The sequence below is a fragment of the Nanorana parkeri genome, unplaced genomic scaffold, assembly GCF_000935625.1.
Source record: "Nanorana parkeri isolate BGI_ZX_2015 unplaced genomic scaffold, ASM93562v1 scaffold1381, whole genome shotgun sequence".
NCBI lineage: Eukaryota > Metazoa > Chordata > Amphibia > Anura > Dicroglossidae > Nanorana > Nanorana parkeri.
This window is the reverse complement of record NW_017307649.1, coordinates 246,014-269,149: the sequence shown is the minus strand read 5'-3', so window position 1 is coordinate 269,149 and position 23,136 is coordinate 246,014. Positions and strand designations below refer to the sequence as shown.

At 43.5% G+C, this 23,136-nt stretch overlaps 1 protein-coding gene across 1 annotated transcript in view; it reads left to right on the top strand.

Moving 5' to 3' along the window:
• The first annotated feature begins 4,493 nt into the window (after positions 1-4,493).
• HECTD4 (HECT domain E3 ubiquitin protein ligase 4) overlaps positions 4,494-23,136 on the top strand; it is a 130,755-nt gene continuing 112,112 nt past the window's right edge. The window contains exon 1 of the mRNA XM_018569713.1: positions 4,494-4,904. Coding sequence (XP_018425215.1) covers positions 4,755-4,904 — 150 coding nt within the window. The 5' untranslated portion in view covers positions 4,494-4,754. The remainder of the gene's footprint in view (positions 4,905-23,136) is intronic.

The window sequence follows — 23,136 nt, the reverse complement described above, 5'->3', positions numbered from 1 at the left end:
GGGGTGGGGGGCCTTCATGGATTCTTGCATGGGGCCCTGAGGTCACTAGTTACGCCACTGGTTGGGCTATTTTCCATAAATTGCAACACATTAAGCTGTGACACTTTAGAGGGGGCTGCAATACTTTTTTTAAAAACTGTCACATCTCTGTGGCCAGCGGGCTCCTCGCAAAGTTCAGGATTTGTCCTTCTTGTTGCTGCTTTAAAGTGACTCTCAGCATGTGGATCATAAGCTCAAGGAAAGCGATCTGTGGGCCACAATCCACTAAAAGATCAGAAGTAGTTTGCAGTGCTCCTTGCTTAGGGTCTGACACTGATAATTACTAAATCACAGTTCTCTGCTTCAGTCCACACACTCTACACGGTCTTCCTTAGATCCCTCAGGTGTGGTCCCCTCATCAGTACTATTCAGGGAGGAATTTTCTGCCATCATGACAGACTTCATTGTAAAAAATTCAGCCATGCTAGCGGACTGATAACACAGTGTTCTTCCACACCATCTCCCCCTGAGTCTGTTTCTAACTTTCCTTCAGCTACTGTTGCCTCTGCACACTCAGATGAGGATGGTGAGTAGTGTACCTTGTCTCGGACAAATTTGTTCCACTTTTGTTTGAACTTTCTGGGCTTGATGGTCGCTTTCTTCGAGGAATACCCATTTCCACTCCAGACTATTGCTACTCTGTGTTCTGGCTGTATGGGACAAGATCACTCACTCTCTGGATAACCCAATGTGCCTGCCCCCCAAGACCAGGCTATCCCTGGGCTGGTGTCTTACAACCCCATACCTGTAGTTGTGGAAATCCTTCCTTCCAGTAGCATAGAAGGTTCTCAGGAAGGATACCAGCCTGATAGGCTGGGGAGGAATCCAAGACACCCTCTTGGTGCAAGGGACCTAGACGCTGGAGGAAGCTTACCTTCCAATCAACATACTGGAGCAATGGACCATTCAGCTATACTTTCAACGCTGGACCTCTCGACTGCAGGGTCATCAGGATTTAATCAGATAATGTTATGGTAGTGGCTTATGCCAACCACCAGAAATTTTGCAGCTCTTAGAGAGGACGAGCAGATTCTGAGTTGGGCGGAACTTCGCGCTCCAGCTCTGTCCACTGTGGACATTCCAGGTGTATAAAATTGGCATATGGACTTCCTCAGTGGGCAACATCTGGACTCAGGGAAGTAGTCTCTTCACCCAGAGTTGTTTCATGACCTCTGTCGCAAGTGAGGAACACCATGTGAGGGTCTTCCAGCTTTTAGATTCAACAACAAACTGAGCAAGTTTGTCTCCAGGTCCAAGTTTCCTCGAACCCTTGGACGCTCTGGTCAATCCGTGGGATCAGTTCAAACTGATCTACGTCATTCCTCCTCTGGAACTCCTATCTAGTCTGCTGAACAGAATTAAGTCAGAAGTGGATGTGTTACTCGGACCTCATCATACTTCTGGTGGATTCTTTGTGGGAACTCCCACTTCTACTGTCCCAAGGACCAGTTTACCACACTGCTTAATAGCCTGGCTAATGGCTATTGAAGCCCAGGTCCAAAGAGATAGGAGACTACCCAATTTAGTTATCTCTACATTTCTGAAAGCTATCAAATCCACTTCTTGTAAGGTTTACCTTGGCAATTGGAAGCGGTATTTCTTGTGGTTGAAGTGAGGAAATTCCATCCCAGAAGATGCTCCATGGGATGAATCTTGACCTTTCTCCAGTTGAGCCTGGATCAACATTTGGCCCTTAGTACCATTGAGGGTCAAATCTCGGCCCTAGCAGTTCACTTCCGAAAACCACTTGCCTTAGTGAAACCAAGATGTCGCTTACAAAGTTCCTCCTATGCGTCAGCCTGTGACCTTGTGGAATCTCAACCTGGTGCTATTGGTTCTTCAGAAGCCACCCTTTGAACCTATCAGAGATATTCCCATGTCTACCCTCACTCTCACAAGGTGTAAATTCTCATTGGCATCTGTGAAGCATTATTCTGAGTGGGCAGCCTTGATGATTTACAGGACCTTAGACCGCTGCAGAGGAGGGGGAGAGACGTTGGAAGGACCAGTCTAAGAAGAAGCCGGCTCAGAGCTTCGGGTAAGTCTAACTTAAAGGAGAACTATGGGGTTAAGGCTTTTCCCCATAGTTCTCCTTAGGGTAACGGGAGGACACAAACTAACGTCCTCCCGACGCCCTAGGCTCAGTATACCGCGAGATGTAGCTCGCGGTATACTGTGTGAGCGAACGCCGGTATGTGTTCGCTCACCCCCCGATCTACTGAGCCGACCTGTGACAGTTTCATTGTCACAGGTCGGCTAGAACTATGAGGTGAGTGAAAAGCACTCACCTCATAGTTCTCCTTTAACCCTTGCAGTGCATGGGTAGCCCCACTGCAAAGGTTAATAAAAAAAATTCCTGGAGTTCTTCTTTAAGGTCTCTGTTCTCCCCATGGCGGTCACTAAGGATGGGCTTGGGCGTGTTCGCAGCTTCACATGCCGAGCCTGCCAGGAAGCCGACAGCGCGCAGCGCCAATCACAGGTACTGAGACATTTTCCCGGTCTGCAGCTGCAGAGATCGGGAAATGTCTCGGTGCCTGTGATTGGCGCTGCGCGCTGTCAGCTTCCTGGAGGGCTCGGCACGTGGAGCTGCGAACACGCCCGAGCCCATCCTTAGCGGTTAGGTCCTTTCACCTTCACCAGGACATTGTTCTCCCATCTCTCTGTCCTGTTCTGACTCATCCCTTGTCCGGATGTAGTGTGTGCTGCTTGGGTGTATCTCTTGTCTACGACTTTAATCAGATTGACAGACTAGATTTTTGTCATCCTTGAGGGTCCACATAAGGGGTGACATGCTTCTTGTTCCACCATCTCTAGGTGGATTAGTCAGCTCATTACCCAAACCTATGATCTTAGGGTCAGGGTTCCACCCTCTTTAGTGGGAGTGCATCTGGGCATCAGGCATCTGTTTCGCAAATTCGCACGGCTGCCATGTGGTCTTCATTTCACACGTTCTTCAAATTCTACCAGGTGGATGATCCTGCCTCATCTTATGCGAGTGTCACACAAAAGGTTCTTCAGATGACTCTGCGAGCTCATTGGCCCCACTGTTGTTGTTTGTCTGCCTAGCATTTTGTTTGCTGTGTTGCCCATCCCTCGATTTTGGATGTCCCTGTTCTCGTAGATTTCATCTTACCTCTATCCCTCAAGCAAAACCATTTTTAAAAAAATTTGGATAGAGTAGATGGGATTAGAACACCTGTCAGATTTGTATTTCTGTATGTGTCCCCATTAAGGAGATTCACCCTCCCTATTTGTCCTTGTGACTGGTATCACAGAAAGTGAAAGAAAATCCCAAATTTTGGGTTACCACCAGAACAGGATTGGATGAGAAATCTTCCAATGGGGACACTAGTTCTGCTGGCCCTGCTGATGACTAGGGATTTCCCTACCTTTGCAGGGATTTTCTTTCACTTCCTGTTGTGACTATCAAACAGGAAGCATTGGTTAATCTCCTCATAGGACACATATGGCAAAAAAAAACCACCCTGACAGGAGTCATAAGCCCATCTTACAAAGTTTTGGCTTCAGTTCTACTTTAATGACCGGTGAAGAAAACAGGATTTTCGACTTACCATGAAGCTTGTTTCCTGGAGTTCACTGGGGGACACAGACTCCACCCCTTTGTCTTATGATCCACTCCTACTATTGGTCTTTGGCAAGACTGGGCATGATGGGGGTGGGAGGGGTTATACTAGCTGACAGCTTTTTTATAACCACTGTCCAATCTCCTGTATGCAACAGCATTACCCAGTTATCTAAGAGTTCATCTGTCCTGTGTCCCTTAGGTCTAGTTGTGTATGAACGGAGCATATAGAATACAATTGTTTTCTGTGTCCGGGTCATACCATACATGTGTGGAGGTGCGCAGAAAAACCCGGCTCAACAGGCGTGGTGTGAACAAGTGAACTCCAAGAAGCTGATTTTATGGTAAATGAAAAATCCTGTTCAGTTTCATCCAATCAGGTTGGCTCTTACACTACCCATATTGGTAAATGTAATGACGGCCATACATGTCTCAATTTTTCATGCAATCATACAACCATTTGAACTAAAGAGATGTCAGAAATGCTTGCTTAGTGCAACACAAATGGTAAATTTGCTTGCATCAATCTGATCATTTTCAATGCTCAAGTTTATTGGGAAAAAAACAACGAAACATGGAATGTGATTGATAGGTGGGGACAGTTTAAAATATCCATAGACGATTACCCTTTCTGCAACCTGAATTGTAATGTGTGCTGTGCCTATCCAATCTTTCTTCACAGTGTGTGGAGGAATCTTTATTTCATCCAATTGTGTTGATCAACTAAATACTGTCTGATCTCATCTCAACGAAAGCTCGAACGACAGCTATCGGAAAAGTGTATGGCCAATGTAATGCCTCCCCCCCTCCGGGGCACATCTCTCCCAGGCAGGAGGTACACAGGCAGCGCAAGGCACGCCGGGATCGCTGCTCCAGCCAATATGGCGTCTCGCTGACAGTTCAGTGCTGGTGCCCAGATCCCAATCGCTGGGGTATTGTGGGAGTGTGCCCCCTCTGTGCCCGGCAGCTAGGGGGTTTCATGCCTTGTACTCGGGGGGCAGAGAGATCAGAGGCTGGCAGGCCTGAGCGCCCCACCCTTATCTCGGCGTGTGAGATGCTTGTGCGGGTCACCGGGTGAGGAGCGGGGGATGAGGGAGCGGCCCGGGGGCTGACTGACAGCAAGGAACAAGACATGGGCTCGGTTACGGCCGGAGATTCCGCTCAATGGCTGTCGGTGAAGGAAGAGACCATCTTTCTGCACGATGGACTCATTCGAGTCACCGACCTGGCCGAGCTACCCAGCGAGATAGGAGTGACCGAGGCCGGCGACACCGACCTGGAGGTAAGAAGGCCACCGGGGGAGGGGGTCACGTGAGCACCTGGGCACGGTGCGCTGCAAGGGTTACTGGCAGACTATATAGACGTATACACAGAGCACACCTTACTATGTGCACACTATGTATGGGTATATATATGGACCTGAGCCATCAATATATAGAGGAGTGTACACATCCTGCCCTGTGTTGTTCAATTACAGTATATTTATATATTACAAAGATATGCATACTCATACGACCCATGTACAGTCCTCTCTATGTAAATGGTTCCGGTCCTACATTGTCTATCTACATATGCATACTGTGCTCATACAACCCATGGTAGGACGTGTACTGTCCTCTCTATATTGATGACTCAGGTCCTACATTGTATGTCTATTTACACATGCATACTGTGCTCATACAAGCCATGGTGGGACGTGTACTGTCCTCTCTATATTGATGACTCAGGTCCTACATTGTATGTCTATTTACACATACATACTGTGCTCATACAAGCCATGGTGGGACGTGTACAGTCCTCTCTATATTGATGACTCAGGTCCTACATTGTATGTCTATCTACACATACATACTGTGCTCATACAACCCATGGTGGGACGTGTACAGTCCTCTCTATATTGATGACTCGGGTCCTACATTGTATGTCCTATAGACACATACATACTGTGCTCATACAAGCCATGGTGGGACGTGTACAGTCCTCTCTATATTGATGACTCGGGTCTTACATTGTATGTCTATATACACATACATACTGTGCTCCTACAAGCCATGGTGGGACGTGTACAGTCCTCTCTATATTGATGACTCAGGTCTTACATTGTATGTCTATATACACATACACACTGTGCTCATACAACCCATGGTGGGACGTGTACAGTCCTCTCTATATTGATGACTCAGGTCCTACATTGTATGTCTATAGACACATACATACTGTGCTCATACAAGCCATGGTAGGACGTGTACAGTCCTCTCTATATTGATGACTCAGGTCCTACATTGTATGTCTATATACACATACATACTGTGCTCATACAAGCCATGGTGGGAAGTGTACTGTCCTCTCTATATTGATGACTCAGGTCTTACATTGTATGTCTATATACACATACATACTGTGCTCATACAAGCCATGGTGGGACGTGTACAGTCCTCTCTATATTGATGACTCAGGTCCTACATTGTATGTCTATAGACGCATACATACTGTGCTCATACAAGCCATGGTGGGACGTGTACAGTCCTCTCTATATTGATGACTCGGGTCTTACATTGTATGTCTATAGACACATATATATACTGTGCTCATACAAGCCATGGTGGGACGTGTACAGTGCTCTCTATATTGATGACTCGGGTCCTACATTGTATGTCCTATAGACACATACATACTGTGCTCATACAAGCCATGGTGGGACGTGTACTGTCCTCTCTATATTGATGACTCGGGTCTTACATTGTATGTCTATATACACATACATACTGTGCTCATACAAGCCATGGTGGGACGTATACAGTCCTCTCTGTGTTGGTTCTGAATTGTATTTTCTACTATTATTATGGCTTGCAGTTTGTCTCAGGTCATGAAATGAATTATCCTCCTATATGCGTTCTGACAGATGTGTTCTCTTCAGTATCCCAGGGCCCGCACAGCGTTCTCAGGTTCACAAGTGTGCGATCATCCATTTAGTACGGCCTGCACTGTATTCTGCATACGTAGGTTGCATGTATGAATGCCCCGCTGAGCATGTTTGGTGAGATGAGCATTTTCTTCTAGAGATCGCTCCTTTCTTCTTTTGTATCTCTGCCCTGAGGCTGGTAACATAATGCTCCTTGGACACTAGTGACCATGCACCAGTAATAAGGACACAGATGGGGGACTCCTAGTTTAGTTTTTTTCGCCTGTGTCGCTGTCATTTTATCTCTTATCTTCAATTTGGATGTATTTTATCTTCTGTGCATTATCAGGAATCTAATGGTAATGTGTGTATGGCATTGGTTAGGCATGAATGGGCTTATTGTACTTGAAGTCTGGTTGTGGATGAATGGTCTTTCTTCAGCATGTTTACTTTTTAATGTTGATTAAAAAAAATGACTAAAGGCATAATGCTGGATTGCCTTGTTTCTTCTTTTTCGGTGATTGTGTTGATTGCTATGAAAGAATGTATAAAGCAGGCATAGTCTGATATTCTTCGTTAGCTGAATGCATTGTTAGTAATGACATATGTCTGACATTTGCCTCTCCACACCCTATCCCGTTTCATTCTGTGAGTGCAGGTCACAGGGATGGTTTAGCCGAGAGATTCTTTGTCCAAAGATCACTGCACATGCATTTTCACGGCAGTTAAGGCCTTTGTACGATCTGTCATTTGGCTCCCATAGCAGGTGCAGCACTTACTTTGCTTCCTAATGATGGGCAGACTAATAATCTTTCTTCCTCTCTTGAAATGCAAGGCATATGCTCACATTGTCAAGTTATCCCTCGTCTGTCAGCATGAGCTCATGCTTATTTCTGATCCCAGCATAACGGTATTCAGTTGATCTTCTGCCTGTGAAAAAATAAACAGCATTAAAAATCAGTGTTCGCATAAATTCAGGCATGCGTCTGCTGTAGAAGATTATCCCAGGCATGCAGCAGTGACATCCCTTCTCCTTCGATCTAGCGAATCATCTCACATTACACTTAAATGGATTTTAGGATGAGTACAAATAAATGCTAATGGGATATTTTAAGGCTATTTTGGTGTAATCCTATTGTTTGTGGAAGGGTGGGTATAGAGTTTCAAAAGACATGGTCTATGTCTGATGTTTTTATTTTCTTTATAATGTGTGACTATGAAATAAAACTTGCAAAATAAAAATTTACAGGTCGACTCACTAAAGGGTTAATGGTTTGGAGAAGGCAGGAGAAGTGAACAATCTAGGCCAAAGTAGCTGAGCTGGAAAAATTCTTCAATACAGCTCACTTTCCAGTTCAGCTTTTGTTGCCCTAGATCAGTGATGGCAAACCTATGGCACGCGTGCCACAGAGGGCATGCAGAGGCCCCTCTGGAGGCACGCGTGGCCAGGTGCTAGTTGCCGCCAGGAGTCTCGTATGTGTGTGTAAATATTTGAATATGTGTGTTTCCCTATCATGCGTAAGGCAGTGATGCTGAACGTTTTTTAAACCCCAGTGCCCAAACTGCAGCGCTATACCAAACTTATTTTCAGTGTTGGCACTTTGAGATAAATTGATTTTGCGTTGCAGTGTGGGCACTCTGGTTCAAAAACATTAGCCATCACTGCCCTAGATTGTAACACTTCTCCTGCCTTTGCTTTTACCTGTAAAGCCCTGTCAGTTTCAGCACTTGCATCACTACTCAGTCACTAACCTGTGTTAATAGTTGTTTTTGGCCAGAGACTAAAGCTGGCCATACACCCTTAGATATTAGTAATACACCGTACCGATGTACCCCAGAATCCAACGGGTGCTGGAACAACTGGCGCATGACACCACAGTATGCAATCTAGAAGATATGTTGTCTGCACACCATTCTGCTTTAAAATATCATCTTTATTCGTATTCCTTCAGCATGACACATGGATGCAGCGTTTCGGAGCTTCACCGGACACTTTGCCTGATGAAGGGGCCCTGTGAGGCTCTGGAAAGTTGCATCCGTAGGTCATGCTGAAGGAATACGAATAAAGATGATTTGCTGAAGCAGAATGGTGTGGGGACAACATATTTTCTAGATAAACTCTTAAGATTTCTCCATCTCAACCCTACGGACTGAGCGAGAGGAAATCAACCTTTTCCCCCTTCCATGCTAAACAGTGTGGATGAAGGAATCTCCCTTGGCAGCAATTGTATTAATTGGCCAGCAGCATCCGTGGCTGCTGAATACCCAAACAGTAACTGCATCTATTGGCTGCACTCACCGTTCGACCGACAGTTCTGAGTGCTGACCAACTGCTCCTGGGTTGGCAAAGGTGGCTCGCTCTATATTTCTGTCCTACTAAGTCTATAGATGTGAGATGGTGGTTAGAAAATCTTATTACAACACAATGATTCAAAACTCTTATGTCCTGTTGGGGCGAGAATTAGAGATGAGGGTGGGCCTGGTGTGAACCCAGTTGGCATGAGCTCACACAAGCCTGCTCAAAACTGTGCATGTCACCCCCCTCCTGGCCGAATCAGTGACAGCATTTGTGACTTATAGCTGCAGGGAGGAGAATGTGCCTCCCTGCAAATGATTGGGCCAAGAGGAGAGGGTGGCTTTCAGTTTTTAGCAGCCTTGGCCTAACTCAGATGAACTGGGTTTTCACCAAGCCCAGCCTTATCACTACTGAGCATGTCTGTGATTGAGCAGATTGCCTTGGTTTTAGCCTTCTCTTGGGGGAGCAGTGTGTGTTGGTCAGTAGGATGGGTTCACACATCTCCTTTGCTTTATGATTTTTTTTTTTTCCTGCAAAGCTCAAACTCCCAAGGGCATGCATACCGATCTCTATATCCTTAAAGCCCATTGACATCTTTGCAGAGGTATTTTTAAAAACCATATGCTAGCAATGTGCACCAAGTATACATGAAGCAGGCATATGCAGTTGCTATATATGAACACATAAACTTAAATTTTTTTTGTTAGTACTCCTCTTCATATTCTCATGGAAATGGCTACCTCTGTGCTTTCAATGCAATATGTGTGTATATTACAAGTGGGTTCTCCACCTCCTATTCATTAGTATTCATAGTGGCAACCCCCCCTCCCTGGATTGTGTATTGTGTGTGTAAAGACAGAGCTGGTGTTTAGTGGTCATGTTACACAGAATCACAGGGAGAGGGGCAGCTGATTTACAGCCTGATTACAATCTAAACCCGGTGTCAGACTGAATTTCCTGTGGAGAAAATGTGGAATTTGTAGGCTTCATGCCTAATGGAAACTGCATAAAAATGAAGAAAGCCTGCAATATGAGTCATGAAAATGTACTCGCATATACATCATAACAGCACCTCTTCATTACCACAATAAATGCTTATCACTTACAGAAGGTGGAAATGGACTTTGTCATATAAAAAAACAAAGCTGTATTTAGCTGTTCCACTTCCTGGTATGGTAAAGCACTAATGACATCGCCAGGGCCTCACAGGTGCCCCTTGGGAAGGCTACATCACCATGCCGTTCAGGAATATCTCTGGGGGGTCATGAAAGTATTGTCATAGAGTGCGTACATGAGGTGAGGCGTGTGACTTTTGTGTCTCATCTCATGTATGCGCCACTACTAAGTAACTGTCCTTGGAGCAAGCATACAGCCTGAGAAGTTTGCAAATCAGCCCAGGACCCTGCACTTTTTTAAACCAAATTAGCAGTGAAGGCTGCCATATTTCTATCCTCACAGGCTGTTGTTTAAACAGAACTATTGGCCATTATAAACTGCCATATAAAAATGTCCGACACCACAAGGGGAAACTAAAACCTAAACTAGTCCAGAAACTCTCCTCTGCGTGCCTGTGATAGTTTTTATAGTACAGTAAGGTTTCATTTACACCTAGCGATAACGTTTTCACGCATATCACCATAGTGTATATCAAGTGGTGTTTTTCAGCTAGCAGGTTGTGAGACATTAATGTAAATTGAAAAACGCACGTAAAACCCTTGTCACGCATTTTCATTGACATCTATGGGGCCAAACGTTCAGCAATCTGCAGAAAAGTAGCTTGTGTGGGCAGGGGCTGTTGAAAACAAAGGAATTCCTTGTGTTGAACATTTTGTAGCTCCAAAACGTCTAATCGCCAGTCATGTGCGGAGGCTTGGTATGAACTGAGATCACCTGAGTTCACCCAAGCTTGAGCAAAACTGTTAAAGTGTAGAAGGGGCATTCATGTCGCAAAGAGGGGAGAATGCCCCTGCCTCAACTGATGGGATGGGGGAGGTGTCAGTCACAGTTTTGCGTGTGCTTGGTGAACTCTGTTTTGCACCCCTCACATGACTATTGAGCATCTGACGTCTGACTACAATCCTCCAGTCTAGTTACAGTCCCTTATTGCCCATTGAGGCACACTTCTTGGCAGGCGTCACAGCCGGTGGGGGTTTATGCTGGCTACATACATGGCAGTTTTTTGTTTCAATAACTTGTCATATAACATGAGCGAAACAGGAATATAGACCTTCTAAAGGTAAATAAATGGTGTTTGGGTCCAAATGCCTTCTAAGCCCAAGATGGGTTTTGAATATATAAGTGAGTCAGGGGTCAAAGAGACAACATATAGAGAAGGGAAACAAAGTAGAGGAGGCAACTGGCTGTGGATCCAGGCCACTTTATTCCCTCACCCATTGTGGTCAAATATTTCATACAACCAACAGCGAGTGGTCAAAATCAGTATAGAGATAATACCGCTCCAAGCCCGCCCCTGTGATGGACTACAATCTCACATTTAGTTTACTGATAGACAGATCCCGACATTACTGTCGAGATCCACCCAGCTGCGTGATTGACAGCTGGCTCTGCCTATCTAGAGGCAGAGCCCGCTGTACCCGCCCCCCTCCCTGTCCGTTCCTCCAGTCAGCACTGGAGGATCGGAGCCGGGAGGGGGATCCCTGCAGGGAGCCGTGAGTGACAGTTTCATTGTCACACGTCGGCTCAAACTATGAGGATGAGTGATTTTCACTCCCCTCATAATTCTCCTTTTAAGTAAACCTTATTTATACTCCTCCATTATATCAGCAATAAAATCTGTCTGTTGATGCAGGAGAATGCGTCATTTCTAATACTAATACCAAGCATTAGATTATGTATATTTCTGGAAATTTGTACTATATTGCATTTGGTTGTTGCATGCACCAGACAGAAAGACAAATAGCAATATGGCCTCTCTGCTGGACAGCCATCTCACCCACACGCTAAGAAAAGCCTCCTATTCCAGTAATAAGCACTTATTTTTAGTGCTTCAAATAATCAATCCTCTTTTTTTTTTTTGTCTTGGGAAGGAGAGATGGTGAAAGAAGAGTCTGGTGTAAAGGGAATATTTAATGTGCCATGTACGTAAAGGTTTGTTTATAGGTAATGGCAGGGAATAAAGGAAGTCTCTGGAGTCTGGTTTACAATGGCCTCAGGAACCTACCTTAAGTAGCATTACCTGGGTCAGATGCTGACTACAGCCTGGATCCTTTGGAAAATTGATGACGTGGCTATACTGCTAATGATTTGCTTCAGATATATGATCAAGCTTCTATGGAAAAGAAACCGGGACCCCAGGACCTTAAAGGTGTGTGCATTATGTGATCTACATGGAAGGATGAATTGTTGGTGGGATCACCAGGCAGCCACTGTAACCACACCATAAGGGTGTCCATTGTATTAGCCTTTAACATAAAAGCTGCCTTTGTTCCACATAGCTTGTGATCAGCTTCACTTCTTATTTTCTGATTTGTAAACTGGTCGGGTGGTAAAGGCATCCAAGAAATTCTGCTTGGTATTCTTGTGCTTTTACTCAGAACAGTGAAAATGGGAATGAAAATAAATAGAAATTGCCTTTTGTAAGTAGCCTAGAGGTAGCTTTCTTTGAAGTCCATTACACTTGTTAACATTTGGTTGCTGGAAATGATTAAACTGTTTGATAAATCACCAAATTTAACACAATGTTGCTTAGTGTATGGCCAGTAAACAACACAGCACGTGATCTAGCTGTTAATAGTTGGACCAGCAAATGTTGTAAAGTATCAGCCACCACAAGCTCGCTCCTGTGATGGACTATAATCTCACATTCAGTTTACTAGTTTGTATTGAAGTTAGTCTATCACAAGAGTGAGCTTGGAGCCGGTGGCTATTTTACAGCACACACAGGGACCCTGGGGAACAAAAGTAGGACAGAGTCGGTATGAATTCAGAGATGATTTGGGGATCTACAGCTGAGTGATACACAAATAAGATACATTCATAGTTCTGGTACTTGAATGCATTTTTTCAGTTTTAACTCCTGAGTTTAGTGTCACTTTACGGCACCGTTCACACCAAGGCATCATCGTTTTTGCACGTTTGTATGTGTGGTTTCAGCTCACGGTTTTGCACTTTTTTGCTTGCGCGTTTTGCCTGCTAGCTAAAGAGACATTGCGGTCAATGGACGAACGCGCATATAAACACACATGAAAAGGTGCAAAATGCATCTGTCACTCACGCGTTTTCATTGTCTATGGGGGAAAAAACGAGCCACAAACTGCCAAAAGAAGCTCATGTACTTTTTTCTGCGTTTGGCGTTTTGTTGTTCAGGTGTAAATAGGGGTCATGGAATATCATGGGATTTCTTGTGTTTGGCGTCCATGAAGCTATTTTTCTACTGCTCAAAAACACCTAGGTGGGAACAAGGACCCCAAAACGCTCTACAAACAGAATCTCATGCTTTTTAAATGGTTTTTTCATATATGAGCACGGGTGCCTGTTGCTTGATGCCTGAGGCTCAAAAAGGTAGTTAACCCCTTCACGACCAGCGATGTACAGTGTACGTAGCTGGCATCTGGGCTGTTTAAAGAAACTCCCGGAAGCTTTTGCCGCCGGGACTCTCTTTAAACTTGTAAAGCCGACTATCGGCTTTACAGTAGAAGCGAGTCTGGCGGCTCAGCTGCCGCCAGATCGCTTCTACGGGCCAGTGATCCCGTCTGACACCCCCGCCGTGTTTCCAGGGCTCCATTGCCCCTCCTACGGGCTTGTTTGGAGTCGGTGGGAAGCTTCCGGTCCCATAGCTGTCAGTGCTGGGCTCCTGAAGCCCAGCCATAAACTATTGAAGAGCGATATGCACTTAAATAGCTTATTGAGAGTGTAAAGGTGATACAAGGGGTCTTTTGGACCCCCAGTATCACCTTAAAGAGTACCTGTCACCACCATCTGCTATCACATGGGGTCTTGTAAAGTAAAAAAAAAAACCAAAACAGTTTTTAACATTAAATAAATGTAAAAAAATTAAAGTCCCCGCGGGCATACGCATCTTCACGTAAACACGCATCGGGTGTGCCTATGTATGAAAACGACGAACGCGCTACACATGTTGTATATCGCCGCGCATGCCGGAATGAGAGCAATAATTCTAGGGCCAGTATTTTTAGGTATCTCTAAACTGATGACCTGCGGGGGCTTTTAAAGCGTCGTCTATGGACTTTTTTGGGTACTGAATGTTGTCACCGTTTCATGGACGCACGCAATTTTTAACCTGGGCATGTTGGGTATCTATTTACTCATTGTAACCTCATCTTTTATATTTTATTAAACAAACGGGTATTTTTAATTGTATTTTGGGGCATTTAAGTGCATTTTTCACTAAATTTGGGGGTTTGATAAGGTGTTGCGCTAATATCGTGCAACATCATAAAAATGTGTAAATGCCACCATTGTATTCTATAAGGTCTTGGCTTTCAGAAAATGTATAATGTTTGAGGGTTTTAAGTAATTTTCAGGCCTAAAATGTGGAATATAACCTGGGTGCAAAAAAATGAAAAAAAGAGACCTCAGTCATGAAGGGGTTAAGCTACTTTTTAAGCAGAATAGAGTGTTTTTGGCCTCAGAGACTTCAGTGGAATAGCCTGGCAACCCCTGTGCATGCACAACAAACCATAAAGCTGCATTCACACCTGAGCATGAACGTTTTATAGGCGATTTTTGGAGCGCACTTATCTGTGCATTTTTGTGCGGTTTTTTTTTTCATGTGTTTTGAGGCTTAATTTTTTTTTTATAGCCAATAGGAAAGCTACGTACTAGAAGGAGATGGTTGTTTAGCCTTAAAGGAGAATTATGGGGAGAGTGAAATACACTTGTCCCCATAATTAGGGCCGATGTGTGACACTGAAGCTGTCAACGTTGGCTCTATTGATCGGGAACTGAGCGATCTCCTCATACCACTGATCACTCCGTTCACAATCTTTTCTCTACAGAGAGCGATGACTGTGAGTACCCTCTCCCTGCAGGGATTCCCCCCTCCACTCTCTCTATTCCTCCAGCGCTGACTGGAGGAACGGACAGGAGAGGGGGCGGGCACAGCTGGCTCTAGAGGCAGAGCCAGCAGTCAATCAGGCAGCAGGGTGGATCCTGACAATATTGTTGGGATCCGTCCCGGCTGTAGCTGGCTCTTCGCTGGCACACTGGATTGCAGGGCAGGTCACAAGGCAGCACAGCGCACTGTTGTGCGGAGTGTTGAATGGGGTTTACACTCCAAATAAATTTGAAGTAATAAAAAAAAAGTAAGCCATGTGTTAAGTAAGTGCATCACACCACCCTACCAGGCTTCACTTGGCACACTGGTCCACTAGCTAGTATGAACAAGCCCTCATGGAGGAGACTTAGTTGTACTTTAACTGATTAAGTAACGTATTTCCATCGGGTCTCATAGCATCTGGATTAATAATGCAATGTATAACCTAATTTTTTTTCTGGGTGCAGCCATTTTAAATAGTTGGAGTGTTGATCGGTTGTCTCTCTTTTGCAGCTTTCTGAAAAGCAGTCAGACATTTAAATGGAATATGAACATCCATTTCAATTTCAGATCTTCATGGGATGAATACTCTTGGCTCTTATCAAATGCACTTCGGCAAACGTGACCCCCATGTGATGTATACATTTTTAAGGATTGTTTTACTTGAAACAAAAATGCAGTCATAATGTAGGTAACTATTGTACGATCAGACTGTAACTATAAATAGTTACCTGGTCACCGAAGAAATCCTTGTCTGTATGGGGCTTCTATTACAAATTGAATTAAAGTGAATAATGGCTAGCTGCTCAAAGATCCTACTCCCCATCTTCATTTTGAAGTACACTGCCCACCCTCTTCACATTTAGATTCTGTGCTGCTGATTCTGTATAGGGTGGACAGATGTTCTAGAATGTTTGCTGCAGAATGGTACCCATCTATATTTATAGTTTGTCAGCATAACAGCTGCTTATTGCAGCCCTACATTTCACAAAGGTATAGTTATCCTTTAAGCAGGACACAATTTATCTAGTCTTGTGAAAGACTTTTGAGCTTTGGCTATTTTAGTCTGCAACTGTGGAATGGAAAATGTAGAACATAAATATCGGTATACTGTAGAGGAAATGTATGCATTTATAATTTCATACAGTATCTGTATGCTTTGAAGCATTTCTCAGTTGGGATTGTCCTTGAACATATCATTAGTAACACTGCTGGGTTAGCTGGCCCAAAATAAGTACATTTCTTCTTGTTTGCAGAGTATGTGACATTGGCTAAATCCGTGAATACAATTTTACATTCTCTTCACCCAGGAGCTAGAAATTGATTTGAAAGGATTGCAGTTTCAGCTGTCATCATTATTTCAAATCACCTTCCAGCTTGAACAAAACAGTACGTACTGTTCTTTGCATCATACAGCAATTATATTTCTTATGATGGATAATTAACAGCAAACTTCTTCAGTGCTGGATTCCTAAATGCACTTTACTGAGAGAGTTTTGTGACTGACCAGACAGCATTGTTCATAGAACCCTTCTCTCCAAAAATAGACCTTTTCTGGAGGTAAAATGTTATCCTTTTTACTGACATCATTAGAATCTAGCTTAGCATCATTGGATAGTTATCACCAACAGTTCCCTATTTTGTGCAGTAACACACAATATATGCATGGGAATTTGGTTACTACTAATAAGCGGGATCGTATATTCCCTTTCATCAGTTTTTACAGATGAAAAAGACAGGTTTGATAGCCTTAACAGTAATGCTAATAACGATGTACCGAAGGTCCCTCTATAACTGACAAAAAGCTAGGTACAAGGCAAGCTAGAGAAACTTAATGTAAATCAAGTCCAGATGGCCTTCACCCTCAAGTCCTCATGGAACTTAGCTAAGATATAGTTAAGAGAACTATGGTGTAACCTTTTTATCTCATAGTTCTCTTTAGGGTCACGAGAGGACATATACTAACGTTCTCCTGTGACCCAAAGCTCAGTATATGGCAAGCTATTGTTCTCTATATACTGAGAGCGTGCAGCCGGGATCGATCCAGTCACAGCTCACTGCAGGGAGATGATAGGGAAGTGAGCGTGTGATGGTATATTTTCGATTACTTCCTGCTCAATAGAGCCTATGTGTGACGGTTTCAATGTCACCCGTCGGCTCTAACTATGAGGATGAGTGTAAATCACTCACCTCATTCTCCTTAAAGCCACTATTTCTAATTTTGAAAGACACCTTACTGACTGGAGCAGTACCAACTGATTGGTGTAGGGAAATTGTGGTACCAATTTTAAAAGATATGTGTCAAGAAACTAATGGCTTGTCAGCCAAACATTGATTTGAGCAACCTTTTAACATTCTTTGACAAAGTGAGCAAGAAATTGCATGATGGAAGACCATTGGAGGTAGTTTTTCCACCAGATTTTGCTAGGACGTTCAATACTGTACCTCACAAACATTACATCTATAAAATAAGGTCTATTTGAGTTGAAGAAATTGTATGTACATGGATAGGTTGCATGGACGGGTTCAGAGAGTAGTGATAAATGACTCATTCTCTAAATGGTCTAAAGTTGTGAGTGGTGTGTACCAGGGATCTGTCCTGATGCCAATGCTGTTTAACTTGTTTATTATTGATATTGAAGTTGGAAACAAGAGTTTAATTTCTACGTTTGCTGATGATACCAAATTTTGTAGGGAAATAAATTCTGCACAGGATGTAGGAATGTTACAGAGATTCAATATCAAGAAAGCCTATGCACATGGTTGACAAAAATATGCATGCACAATACACATTAGGGGAGGCTCCGCTGGGGAATCAATGATGGAAAATAATCTGGAGGTACTGTAGATTACACACTCGGAAATAGCAACTGTAATATCAAGTTGCAGCTAACAAAGCTAGCTGAATACTCTCATGCATTAACATTTTCAAAGGGAAAGGAATGCTACTCCTTTAGAAAGCACTGGTATGATTGCCGTCTGGAGACGGCAACCCGCAGATGCAGCAGTGCCGTCCGTCCGTTTTTCTACTACGGGCGGACGGCAAGAGGTTAAATATGCAGCTCCCCAATCTTTTGGCAAGATGCTCTTAAATTAGTGTTCAGCAAAAAAATGTATGAGGTCTGGAGAACCTCGGGTATGAGGAACCACTACATAGATTCAACTTATTTAAAGAAGAAGACCAAGGCGCTTAAGGGATATGATCACAATTTACAAATTTATCCATGGTGGCTATAGTAACTATAATAAACTGTTTACTCTAAGGGCCCTAAAGAAGACACGCAGCCACATTTTGAGGTTGGAACAAAGGAGGTTTAACTGTAGATTGCAGAAAGGGTTCTCTACTGTTAGAGTAGTGGTACTAGCCGAGAGTGTTGACTGAATCAAAAAACTTTTAGATGTCTACAGGGTTATGGGGATTGTTAAAAATGCAAAATCATCCACCAATACTTAGGTTCACATGGACCTGTGTCCTTCTTTTTTTTTTTTTTTTTGCAACCTTATCAATTAGGTAACTATATCCAAGATCATGTGATCAAACAATCACATGATTCTTAGTTAGGTCCCTTTTGTAATACATTCCTATGTTTCTGCAAAATAACCTCTTTCATGCTGCAAAAATGGTTACTTGTGATTGCCGTTAGTATGGCCTGGCTTTATGTGGCTTTTCATGCTGATGTATATAGCATCCCTCTCTCTTTTTAAGAGGCTCCACTTTTAGCCTAGTCATAGGTCACACTGCCATAAATAGTTGGGCTATGACCAGGGCTTGAAAAATTTGATAGTGTCTCACCAGTCTTCTAAAATTATTGCTCTCACTCCGTTTGCGGCGATATGCAACATGTGAGGCACGTAGGCGTTCCTGACACATATATGCGTGTGTATTAGGCCCCGTTCACATCTAGCGACTTATGGCGCGATTTCGGCCGCAATATCGCACATTTTTGCCGCGTGATATCGCGAGAAGTCGCCGGCTAATGATAGTAGCTCCATGTCGCGCGTCGCTTCTACTGGACCCTTTTTTTGGCGGATTTTGCATGATTTTGCTTTTTTTCTATGGAGCCCGACGGAGAAGGTCGCGCTAACGTCGCCCCGAAAGTCGCACTATCCCGGCCGCTGCAAAGGTATGTCGCTACATGTGAACGGGGTCTTAGGGGGGCGCGGACTTAAAAAAAAAAATGTTTAAAAAAATGTTATGCTTCTTTATTTTTTTTATGAATTTCATTTCATTTTTGAAATTTTTTTGAGAATTTCATTTTTGTATTACTTCTTTTTTTTTTTTTGGCTCCACAGTCTGCTCGTCGCAGACGAGTGGATTTTTCGAGCCCTGGCTATGACGCACAAGTAACTGCATATTTAGTATTTGAATATCCAGGGACTGTTTATGGCTTAGATTGACCAGCTTACATGAACATTTTTCAACTTGAATAGGGATACCCTACAGCTCTGCTTTGTTGGTGGCATAGATTTCCTTGCTTGGAACTTAAATAGATTTTCCCCTTAACATCTTCCAACACAGCACTTGTAAGAGAGGCTTTGCTCACCTAAAACCGCAAACACAAGGCTCACAAATTATTAAAAAAAAAGTAACTGTCAGCCTCAGTTCTTTGCGTTTCCTTGCCTTCATACAAATTTCAGGGGCCGCCATGCTATCCATGCAAAGACCCCCCAGGAACAGTTGATCTGGCTGCTGCAGATAGGTGCAATGGAGCTAATCTCTCAGGTACTCCTTATTTCCATTATTGCAGGACTTTATACTTTTTACCCAAAGTCGGCTTCCTCCATTGATCTGGAGGTGACCCTCTTTGCCGCTCAGAAGCTCTTTTATGTCCTCTTTTATGCCTTAAACATGCTGGAGAAATAATGGCTATTCTGGTACAGTGTTTCAGACTCTACCAGACAAGACCTTCATGGACCCTCCTTCAGACAGATTTTAGGAGTAGAGATGAGCTATATACAATAACAATTTCCAAGGCTCCTGGAACAAAATGTTTTGTCAGAGTTGCATAAACAAGTTTATGGCTAAAGAATCAAACTTTTTTTAAAATGTCTTAATGGTTCTATGAGAGAGGAAATGTCCTCCACTTTCAAGTCATTTAGAATGTTTGTTTTCACTTCTTTTATAGCCAGTCACCCTCTTCCTCTGTGGGGCACTTTGTTGACAAAGGATGTGTTTATGCTGCCACTAGATCTAAGGGATGTTTATCTCCACGTCCCTATAAATACGGACAGGTGGGAACTATACCATTCACTTCAATGATTTTTACATTTTGGTCCGTTTTGTAGTGCGTTAATCGAGCGTAGGACGCACTACAAAACGGTCGGGTGTGAACCAGCACTAAGAGTCCTTACATAAATATCTGTAGGGAAGTAGACATTGGCAATTTGTGGTATTTCCTTTTGGGTTGTAGTCAGTCCCACGCATTTTCACAAAAATATAGCATAAGCTTTAATTCCTATAATTGAATTGGTGCTACTATACCTACCTCCTAAATGTTCAGACAGAAAGTCAGTTTATAGCAGATGCAGAGACAGTGATGCTTCATGTAGAAAGTTTTTTAAGGTGGATCATAAACCTAGAGAAATCAAATCTGATACCCATCAAGAGAGTCTCTTTTTCTTGGCTTTAATCATTGATTCCAAAGTTCAAAAAATGATTTCTTCAGAAGACAAAAAAGGGAAGCTACAGTGGTTTCACTACTATCTGTACAAGAAAAAACAGTAAGAGCAATCATAAAAAGTAGGGATGCGCTGATACCGAGTATTTGGGTGAGTACTCCTACTCGCTCAAATGTCCGATACTTACCCCTATACCAAAAGTGCCACGAGGCTGCCTAGCAACAATTGAAGTCGGCTTACTAGCCAATCAAGGTGCCAGGATGCGGGTCATGATGTCCCGACCGGCTTCTTGATTGGTCAGGAAGCCAGGCTGCCTTGGAACGTGAAGCCGTGTACTTTTAATACAACAACGGCTTCCCAGGCAATCGGGAAGCCTAATAAGCCGGGCCAATGGTCCCCCGGGATGCTGTTATCGGTATCCGCTATCCGCGAGTACCCAAAAAAAATATCGGTACTCGTACTCGATGCCAAGAAAACGATATCTGTGCATCCCTAATTAAAACTCTGGGTCTTATGACCTCTTCAATCCTGTTGGATCAGTGGACACAAACCGACTCAACAGCACTTCAAAATTTTCACAGGAAGCTGGGACAGACCACATGCAACGGTAGACTTTCCTTGCGCTAACAATTTACATTTTTCTATGGTGCTAAGTCAGGTACGGCTCCTTGTCAACCTGGTCATTAACACAACAGTTGCAAATGCATGGGAATAGGGAGTACACTCAAACCAAATAGTGACTCAATGGAAACTGAAATGGACAAAGAGCTTCAAATTTCAGAGAGCTGGCAGTGATAGGGAAAGCTTTAGAAGCACTTTCTCCTTCTGTCGCTCGGAAAGCACTTTCTCCTTCTGTCGCTCGGAAAGCACTTTCTCCTTCTGTCGCTCGGAAAGCACTTTCTCCTTCTGTCGCTCGGAAAGCACTTTCTCCTAAACAGAACGGACAGCAGTATTATACATAAACATACAAGGAGGCATCAGATCCTCCCACCTTTTTGACTTTTGCAAAGACACTCATTTACGCAGTCTGCTCTCACTTTCAACAGTTTACATCAGAAGGATTCTCAGTTATTTGGCCGATTTCCTCGTTAGGTAAAGCACTTTCTCCTTCTGTCGCTCGGAAAGCACTTTCTCCTTCTGTCGCTCGGAAAGCACTTTCTCCTTCTGTCGCTCGGAAAGCACTTTCTCCTTCTGTCGCTCGGAAAGCACTTTCTCCTTCTGTCGCTCGGAAAGCACTTTCTGAAAAACAGAACGGACAGCAGTATTATACATAAACATACAAGGAGGCATCAGATCCTCCCACCTTTTTGACTTTTGCAAAGACACTCATTTACGCAGTCTGCTCTCACTTTCAACAGTTTACATCAGAAGGATTCTCAGTTATTTGGCCGATTTCCTAGTTAGGAGAGAGCTAAAAAAAAAATCATCTTGCAAACTGAATTGAAAGGTTTTCCAGACAACACATTAGGAGCGTCAGACATGGACTTATTCGCAACTAAGTTGAACAAACAAGTAGGCAAATTCTGTTTACTGAAGGAAGAGGACGGCAGCCAGGGTTTGAATGCATTCTCCCAAAAGTAGACATTCCAGCTGGTTCCCCCTTTGCTTTTAAAAAGGGAATTTAAAACATTTGGGCAGGGCGAAAGAAACCTTGAACCACAGAGATTGGGATTCAGCAGTTTTTAGAGGTGAAGCTAATCACTACTGTGGGTTCTTCCCTGCACCTCAGGTTTATTCCACCAGGCACTAATCTGGCATCCCAAGATTATGGAGCGTAGGCTAAGGGCTTGGTGTCTGAACAGGAATCTTTAGGAACATAACGGCTTTAGGAGAAAGTGATTTCTGTGCTCACGGTGAGCCGCAAGAAAGTCACAAATGCCATATACGAAAAGATTTTAAAAATGTATAATAATGTAATGTCCAAGAAAACTCCCATTCACAAATTTCTAGGGTGAGTTATATAGAGAATTTCTTTGAGACGGAGCAGATACAAATTTCTCAATAAGTACACTAAAGGTACAAGTATCGTCTCTTTCTACTTTTTTTGGCCAACAGTTGGTACGTGGTTCCTTATATAACTCACTGGAAAGAGACCTCTGACAGCTAAACCATTTTCAGAATGGGATCTATCACTGTTGCTAAAAATGCTCCAAAAAATGTGTTTAAATCCATAGAAAAATGCTAGCCAGGTTGATTACCTTAAAGAGAGTACTGTCTGTAGAATGGTAAAAAGTGTTTACAGTCAGTAAAGTTCAAGTTCAAAGTCCAAGTAGATCTGCAATTTCTAAAGTTTCTACCACATTTCTGCACCAAGCTAGCTAACAAAAGGAAGCATCTTTCCACTGTCTAGATATGAACAAAAGCCATCATGGCCGACCTTGACAATTACCAAAGATTGAGGGGTACGGAATAGTGCTGTTTATATTGTACTTGGGACTGAAGAAAGGAACAAGGGCGTCCAGAACCACCATTACAAGGTGGTTGTTATGGCATGGCCAGCATATCATCACCAGGGTTAACATGAACACACTCTGTAAGAGCCTTAGCAGCCTCCAGGGCTTAGAAAGGAGCAGTGCCAGAACAGATCGGTAAGGCAGCAAACTAGCTTTTAGACTTTCAGAAATAGGGGTGAGGGGTGAGGTTCAGGTAGACCATGGGTACGATCCAAACCCATTCTGTTC